The 9,497-nt window shown below is 38.7% G+C and overlaps 1 protein-coding gene across 1 annotated transcript in view; it reads left to right on the forward strand.

The window, feature by feature from the left end:
- TERF2 (telomeric repeat binding factor 2) overlaps positions 1-9,497 on the forward strand; it is a 25,060-nt gene that overhangs the window by 2,923 nt on the left and 12,640 nt on the right. Inside the window, exons 3-5 of the mRNA XM_010851109.1 lie at positions 1-97; positions 218-313; positions 941-1,071. Coding sequence (XP_010849411.1) covers positions 1-97; positions 218-313; positions 941-1,071 — 324 coding nt within the window. The remainder of the gene's footprint in view (positions 98-217; positions 314-940; positions 1,072-9,497) is intronic.

Consider the following 9,497-nt stretch of genomic DNA (forward strand, 5'->3'; position numbering starts at 1 on the left):
AACCGCTGGGTGCTCAAGTTCTACTTCCACGAGGCGCTGCGGGCCTTTCGGGGTAGCCGGTACGGGGACTTCAGGCAGATCCGGGACATCATGCAGGGTGAGGGCCGGCCCTGGGGAAGGAGGCTGGGGGCTCCTGGGAAGGGGATCTGTGCACACTCCCCGCGCCCCCACGTGTCGCGGCTGGGGGTCGCCGAGTCAACGATGTCTTCTTTCCCAGCTTTGCTTGTCAGGCCCTTGGGGAAGGAGCATACCGTGTCTCGGCTGCTGCGGGTTATGCAGTGTCTGTCGCGCATTGAAGAAGGGGAAAATTTAGGTATGGCTATTTTTTTATGTTCTTCTCTTAGCTTATTTAGGGTTACATTGTTTTCAAACTTACATCCTGAAGGATTCGGGGTTAAGGTGGGCTCTTATGTTTCAGTCACAGTGGTCTTTTTCCTTCTAGGACGAGTTTATTACCTGGCTCTACTTTTCTCCACTTAGTATTCTCTTGGCTGCTTTTTTGTGTTTATTTCCTCCCACCTGTTTCTTGCTCGCCCCAACTTTGTTGCTATCTAAATTGAATTATGTGAAGATGGACATTTTTCCTCCATAGTAGAGGGTTTTTAAAGTATGAGCACCTTTTTCTTTTCCTAAATTGATCTTGACAGCTGTTTAGCAAAATGATCTATAGTTTCTGTTTGTATCTGATTCTGATATTTAAGATGCATATGCATGTGTTAAAAAAAAAAAAAACAATTTTTTACCTGTCCTGAAAATTACTGAAGGTCACTTGAAATTCAGGGATTTGAATTTGGACCCTTAACATGTTTGTAAGCCTGTAGCCAGGATATCAACAAATTAAATGCAAGTCTTAACTATATTTGCATGTTTTATATATATAGACATAATTCTTCTGCTCTTTAGAAAACAGTTAAAGTGAAAACTGTGCTTTTTGTCCTAGACTGTTCCTTTGATATGGAAGCTGAGCTCACACCACTGGAATCAGCTATCAATGTGCTGGAGATGATTAAAACAGAATTTACACTGACAGAGGCTGTGATCGAATCCAGTAGAAAACTGGTCAAGGAGGCTGTAAGGCTCTATTTTTAATTTCTTTTTTCTTTTAACAAAGATAAGAGTTCTTTGAGGAATCAGTGCTTATCTTTCCTGTGTGGGGTGGAGGACAGACAGAGATGGAGAGAGAGCAAGTAAGCACACTCAAAACACATTAACTCACACACACAGGTGTTACTTCATCAGGTGACCCTTCTTCCTAGCCCAGTCTTGGAAAGGACTGTTGAGGCACGTGCTCAGCTTTTGTGATTTTTGATGGTCTTCCTTGTGGCCATGACAGGAGGGGCCACAGTACACAGGAAGTGAGTTGGCATTGAAGAATGACATTTTGGAGGTTGTACCATTCAGAGCAGCATGTTGAAAGTGCTAAAAGTAACTGGCCTAGGATATGGTCACCCTTGTTTATTATAGACTAAGGAGAAGAGCTGGTGCCTTGGAAAATGTGGGACTGCATTGCGCTCTTTCATGCAATTACTGAGAGGCTTAAGAAACATTCCCTTTGAGCAGACAAAATCAGAGATGCTGAGATAATCAGCAAGTTAGAAAAACAGTAATGGTAGGAGGTTGGTGCAGGCAGCGTTCTTGACAAGAAAAAAGCTTGTAGAGTGTCTAGAAACTTGGGACTGGAACTATGTTATGGTTCAGTTAGCTTTAAGTAGTGGAACTTATTTATATTTAAAATACTGAAGTGGCCATGGAAACCAGTCAGAAAAAGCTTTTTCTTCTCCAATAACTAAGGCTGGGGGTATGGAAGCAGATGCAGAGATGGGGACTGAACAACAATAGCTCAGCATTGTCTTGGTGGTGAAAGTAAGGAAATTGGTAAGAAAAGAGCACCTCCTAAAAGGATGAGATCTCAAGAGCAGAGAGGTAGGAGATAAAACCTTGCTTAGCAAAGACTTTCGGACACTTATGCTGTGTGCTGGGTACTCAGACACCCTGTTTAAAAAAAAAGTTAAAAAACTGTGTGGGATGCCGATACTTTATTTATTCAGTTAAGGACCTTGGGGCAGGATCTACTTTTGGTATTGCAAAGAATGCTGAGAAATTCCCATTCCAAGGAGGAATGATTACAAGAATAGATTTTTAGTATCGGTGAGTCAGGTTTGTGTCAGAGATAAAATGCCAGAAAAGACATTAGCAAAGGAGAAATCCATGCCTACTTGGAAAATAGCTTAAGAATCTTTTGAATGGGAAGAAATGGTGCTAGTTCAGGGTAGGAATCTGGTAGTGATTTAGCTGTGTTTCTATCTGGAAGTCTCTGATGAGATTATAGTGAAGCTGCCTGCTACGGTTGTAGTTATCTGAGTTTTGACTCATCCGGGGCTGATGAGTCCACTTCTGTGCTCACTCCATTGGTTGTTAGCAGGACTCACTTTCTTGCTAGCTGTTGGCTTGAAGACTTCAGGTTCTTGTCTCTCCTTTGGGCTACTTAGAGCATAGTAGCTTGCTTCCCCTAGAGCAGTAGTGATCGAAGAGAAGAGAAAGCTGTAGTCTTTTATAAACTAATCTCAGAAGTGACTTACCACTTCTGCCATATGCTCTTGTTCACGTAGACCTGACCAGCTGGATTAGTGTATGGAATGGGACTATGCAGGAGGTGGGGATCACTGGGAGCCATCTTAGAGGCTGGCTACCATAGTAATATCCAAGTTATTAAATGATGTTGTATCACTTGTCTCTCCAGTTTATTTATTTAAAAAATTTCTTATTTAGTCATAGAATCTGTTAGTGGTCATCTTTAGGAAAATATCTTGGAATGCCTAGGCTCACTGAGGCTTTTTGTTGTATTTTTAAGCTTTGTAAAGTTTATTAAATTTGTTTTTTAAAGTTTATCAAATAAGTTATTTGTTAAGTATGAACTTCTCCATGCATGGTCCAGGGATCTTTGCAGGTCTTTGGGACCCTGAAAGGGTTCAAAACTATTTTCATAATAATGCCAAAATGTTAATTGAGGTTTTCAGTGCACTGACATTTACACTGATGATGCAAAAGCAGTGATGGGTAAAATTTCTGGTGTCATAGCATGACCAAAGCAATAATAAAATGTATTAGTAGTCATTGTCTTCTTCATTGGCACATGCTTACAGTTTAAAAAAAAGCCAGTTTCAGTTAATGTCTTTGATGAAGCAGTAGAAATTAATTTTATTAAGCCTAATTAATTTTATTAATACACCTAAGAATGTCTGATGAAGCAGTAAAAATTATAATTTTATTAAGCCTTGAACAAAATGTTTTTTCAATATTTCATCTGACAAAATAGGAAATTTTCCTGTAGTATTTCTATTGCATACCAAAACATGATGGTTTTCTTCAGGAAAAGTACTTGTGTGATTGGGCTGCATGCTGACCTAGCTGCTTTTGTAATGGAACACCATTTTTGAAATTGACAAAGTTTGGTTTTTTGGATGTGGTAAATCTGGTAGTCATTTTCTTGAGAGAGCAGAGTGAACTTGTCATGTCAATGGAAACAATTGGGAGCATGTGTTGCCAGAGATAAAATTTAAGCTTTTCAGGTGAAAATTAGAATTTTGGAAAACCTACATTCATATGCTGGGTATCTTTCCAATACTTAATTCTGATATGATTGATAATAATATTAATAACTGTGATTTTGAAAATATTTTTAATGAATGTATCAAACACATGGAAGATCATAGCTCAGTAAACCAATATTTTCCAAATGACCAATGAATTGTATTGCAAAACCATTCAAGGGTAATAGATCCATTAAAAGTGCAAGCTAGGCTATCACATTTTAATATAATAATGATGAAAAGTTCACTTGCCAAAGTTTGGTGCAGAGTCAAAGAAGAATATCCACATTTTCTAAAAGAGCTCTTAAAATAATCCTCCCTTTTTCAACTTTGTGTGAGGCTGTAATTTTTTAATATCCTTCAACCAAAACAACATATCACAACAGAATGAATACAGAAGCAGAATACCATCTTTCTTCTATTAAGCCAGATTTGCAAAAATGTAAAACAATGCCACCCTTCTCATTAAACTTTTGTCTTAGAAAATAAGTAGTTTTCATGAAGATATGTTATTTATATTAACCTGTAATAAGTTTATTGTTATTTTTCAATGAATAAATATCTTGAATTTTTATGTTTTATATTTCTAATAACAGTAAATATCAATGGATATAACCCATGTAAACAAAAGTTCTTTGGGGGTCCTCATTAACATTTAACAGTATAAAGAATCCTGAGACCAAAAGTTTGAGAACTGCTTCTATAAGCTGTTAATGATATTGACACTATGTTGGTTTTCTTTTTATAACTAAAAGAGGCCCCAGGTTTTTGTGAACACAGGAGAATAACATATATGGCATGTCCTTGGGGAAACATTTATGTGTTGCTTTTGCTGTGCACCTTTGGTGATATCACCTTGATTTTCTTTGGGGGGGAACTTACCCCATTTGAGGGACTGGTGCATCTCACACTGTCTTAAAATTTTAATTTCTTGAAACAGAAAGCTTTGTCAAGGCTTTTCGAGCATTTGTGGTTCCTTAACATCCAGGTTTCTTTCTGAGTTTGCTTCTTTAGCCTTTCTTCACTTCTGTGAGTTTGGCTTTCTCTTCTCAGGTCCTTTCTGGCATTTCCTCCAACATAAACCTATCTCAGCTATTTTGAAAATATGTGCTTGGAATTTTGCTTTTATTTAAGTTATCCAGAGACCATTGCTGTTGCTTACATGATAAGAACCTTAACAGATACATGAGAAGAAATTATCCTTATCTCTCAAAACTTCCAAGTTTTCAAAAAGCAAAGTTTCATCTCTTAAAAAAACAACAGCAGCAAACAAAAACTTCCTGGGAATCAAATTAATGCATAGTTTTTAAAAGCTCATAGTACAAACTTTGGAGGTAGGCTTTCAATTTAGATTTTGAAAGCATTCACATTTCCTGTTTCACAAATTAAACACAGTCGGGCCTGTATTCCAGTTCTAGGGAAGATAGATAAGCATACTCTTCTGTCTTTCTTAATGCAAGTATAAATCTTGGACAGAATGAATGGAGCAGCTATCTGAGAACACAGAAATGTAAAGGGCAGTAAGCAAATGGAGAAGACCAGAGTATGAAAGTCTACCAAACTGCTGATGGGTAGATGACCATTTTTCCCCTTTCTAGTATCACCAGGCCTGGACTTGAAGGATTCTGAACCTGGAAGTACACTCCAGGTGTCAACAGAAATAACTCCAAGAGAAGCTCTCTCTCTGGTCTGAAGAGTAGGAAAGGGAATCAGCTAAGGGTCAGAGAGGGTGGAAGAAATCTCAGGGGGTTTTTTCCTTCCTTTTCCCCCCTTCTCTATCCTAGCACCCAGGCAGTATCACACTGGTGGCAGCAGTGACATAGTAATGATTACAGTGGCAGGGGGGCAGGCACCTAAAACCAAAGGAAGAGAACCTTTTTTCTTTAGCAGTGGAGCTGTAATTCCCAGAACTTGAAATGGATTCCACTTTTTTTTTTGTCTATTCTGATGCTTAGTCCTGGATGCAGATACAGTTAGTATGTGGCAGAATGGGGAAACTAAAGCCCAGGAATGCAAGGCTGGTTCAATATTTGAAAATCAATGAATGTACTTTACCCTGCTGGTCCAAAGAAAGAATCATATGATTATATCAATTGAAGCAGAAAAAGCGTTTGACAAGATTGAACATCAGTTCATGGTAAAAACACAGACCAAACTAGGAACGGAAGGAAACTTACTCAACCTGACAAAAGGCATCTACAAAAAACCTACAGGGAACATCATAGTTAATGGCGAAGAACAGAATGCTTTGACCCTAAGATCCAAAATGAGGGAAAGCTGTCTGTTCTCACTTCCATTCTACATCATACTAGAAGACCTAGCCAGTGCAGTGAAGTCAAGAAAAATAACAGATTGGAAAAGAAGGAATAAAACTGTCCCTTTTTTCAGATCACATGGCTATCCATATAGAAAATTCCATGGAATATATCAAAAAGCTATATAATAAATAGTTTAGCCAGACTGCAGGATATAAGATCAACACACAAAATCAGTGATATGCTAGCACTGAAATGAAATTATCAAAACAGTATCATTTATAATAGTTCCAAAGAAGAAAAGAAAAAATACTTAGGTATAAATCTAATAATAAAACATGTAGGTGGGACTTCCCTTGTGTTCATTGGTTAAGAATCTGCCTGCCAATGCAGGGGACATGGTTTGATCTGGGTCCAGGAAGATCCCACATGCTGCATGCCAACTAAACCCACGTGCCACAACTGCTGACGCCTGCGCGTCCTAGAGCCCATGCTCTGCAACCGGAGAAGCCGCCACAAGGAGAAGCCTGACACTGCAACCAGATGGTAGTCCCGCTCACTACAGCCAAAGAAAGCCATGCACAGCAACGAAGACCCAGCCAGCCAAAAACAAACAAACAAAAAATGTAGGATCTGTATGTGGAAAAATTACAAGATGCTAACGAAATCACAACCTAGTAAATGGAAAGAAATACCCTGTCTATGGATTAGAAGACCTAATATAGTTAAGATGTCAATTCTCTCCAACAGATCTATGGATTTACTATAATTCTAATCACAGCCTCTGCAGGATTTTCTGTTAGACTGATTCTACATGACATATGGTAAGGTAAAAAAAAAAACACTAAAATCACGACAGTTCTGTAAAAGAAGAACAAAGCTAGAGGACTCACACCCAATTTTAAGAATTACTATAAAGCTACAGTATTCATGACTGTAGACAGATGAGTGGAACAGAAGACAGAGTCCAGAAATAGACCCATACAAACATGACTGATCAATTTTTAACAAAAAAATGTGAAGGTGAACTTCCTGGTGGTCCAGTGGCTGGGACTCTGCGCTCCCAATGCAGGGGACCTGGGTTCGATCCCTGGTCAGGGAAGTGGATCCCACATTCTGCAACTGAAAGATCCTGCATGCCACAGCTAAGACCTGATGCAGCCAAATAAATATATATATTTTTAATGTGAAGGAATTTTAGTGGAAAAAGGATAGTCTTCCATAAATGGAATTAAAACAACTGGATGTCCATATGCAAAAATAAAGGAACCTTGACCTAAAGCTCCTACAAAAACTTGATTCAAAGTGGATCGTAATCTAAATGTTAAGCAATAAAACTTTTAGAAGAAAACAGTACAAAAAAAAAAAAAAAAAACTATGTCCTAGACTTAAGGTAAAAAGCTTCTAGATATGATACTAAAAGCATGCTCCACAAGAGCATGAAATAGACTTCATCAAAATTAAAACTTGAGAAAAACACTGTTCAGAGAATGAAAAGACAAGCTATAGAGTGGGAGAAAATATTTGCAAATCACATATCTGACAAAGAATTTATATCCAAGATATCTAAAGACCTTTCAAAATGAACAAGAAAACAAACACCCCAAAGAAAACAACTAGAGAATATACTGTTGGCAAATAACATTAAAAGAGGCTCACCATTTAGACAGTGGGGAAATTCTGGCACATACCTATTAGAATGGCTAAACTTTAAAACTCCTCTAACACTAATAAGTGTGAGTGTGAATATGGAGCAACTGGAATCTTCATACATTGCTGATGGGGATGCAGAAAGGTATCTCAAGGGCATTACTGTACTAAGGGAAAGACACAGGTCTCAAGGGCATTACACTAAGGGGAAGAAGCCAGACTCAAGGCTATATCCTTTAAAAACTAAGCTGAGTGACTCCATTTATATGATACCATGTACATGACATTCTGAAGAGATGAAATGGTGAAAAGATGAGGGGTTAGGGGTGGAGAAGAGGTAACTATAGAGTGCAGCATAAGGGAGGTTTATTGGATCCGTGGCTCTGGCATCATTGTGGTGGCCGCAGGAGTTGACACGTGTTAGAACAGTACACCTAAAAAGAGCTAAAACATAATAGGACCTAAATGATTTATAAAAGGTAAAACCTTTGTATTCTTCAAGAAAGTAAGTATAGTCTTAGTATAGTTTTTCTGCTGATAATGATGTAAAAGTGAATATGATGATCTGATTAAAATGAAAAGACTTACTTCGTCCCCTCCCTGGCAGCAGGAACTTAGTGTTGTAACTGCTATTCAGAAGCATGTGACGCCAGTTTCCTTTGCCCTATATGGTTGTGCTCAGCCTGTTGAGGACAGAAGCACCAGAAATTTGTATTTTCTGAATTCCCTTGCTAGTCCTCCTTCCTTTGATCTGTATGTATCTCCTTAAACTCTTCCCTGTGAAGAACTGAAAATATCTGTGGAACAGTTTTCCTTCCTTTTTTTGTGTGTGTGAGGTATGTTTCTTTGACACTGTATTTAAATTAGCTACTTTATCCTATTAGATAACTCCAGGTGGTACCAATTTTTTCCTGGCTTTCCTCATTTTTAAAAAAATGTGCACATGTTTTTAAATATCCTTTTTAATTTTCAATCACTGTTATTTGCCCACTGTGTGTGTGCTCTTGGAACATAGAACATAGGTTTCTTGACTGACTCTCCTTTTTCTCTGTGACTGAGGAGACCTTCTCATCCTATGTGGAACTTTGTGCTGTTTTCTGTGCTGCTTGTGGAGTTAGCCCCCTGGGGTTTATAGTATGAGAGGCTGTGCTGGTTCTCTTACTGAATTGGCCTGAGTTCCACTAGTGGACCTCTGGTCAGCAAGTCCCTCCCCGTCCACCCCGCAGTATATCCTCCTCTCATTCCCCCGTTACATCAAAGCTTGTGCATCCCAAAAGAACAAAACCACCTGTTCCAGGGGTCTTCTGTCCATTTTGCCTTTCCGTAGGAGGCCCTATTCAGATTGAGTAAATGGTCTGTAATCCAGTAGATCAGATTCTGCTGTTATCAGCTGTCTTTTTTTTTAATTCCAATGTAATATTGAATTAGTGGAGGTGATGAAATTCCAGTTGAGCTAGTTCAAATCCTAAAAGATGATGTTGTGAAAGTGCTGCCCTCAATATGCCAGCAAATTTGGAAAACTCAGCAGTGGCCACAGGACTGGAAAAGGTCAGTTTTCATTCCAATCCCAAAGGCAATACCAAAGAATGTTCAAACTATTGCATAATTGCACTCATCTCACACTCTAGTAATGCTCAAAATTCTCCAAGCCAGGTTTCAGCAATATGTGAACCTGAACTTCCAGATGTTCCAGCTGGTTTTAGAAAAGGCAGAGGAACCAGAGATCAAATTGCCAACATCTGCTGGATCATGGTAAAAGCAAGAGAGTTCCAGAAAAACATCTATTTCTGCTTTATTGACTATGCCAAAGCCTTTGAGTGTGTGGATCACAATAAACTGTGGAAAATTCTGAAAGAGATGGGAATACCAGACCACCTGACCTGCCTCTTGAGAAACCTGTATGCAGGTCAGGAAGCAACAGTTAGAACTGGACATGGAACAACAGACTGGTTCCAAATAGGAAAAGGAGTACGTCAAGGCTGTATATTGTCACCCTGCTTAT

This window comes from Bison bison, unplaced genomic scaffold (genome assembly GCF_000754665.1).
Source record: "Bison bison bison isolate TAMUID 2011002044 unplaced genomic scaffold, Bison_UMD1.0 scf7180017864297, whole genome shotgun sequence".
NCBI lineage: Eukaryota > Metazoa > Chordata > Mammalia > Artiodactyla > Bovidae > Bison > Bison bison.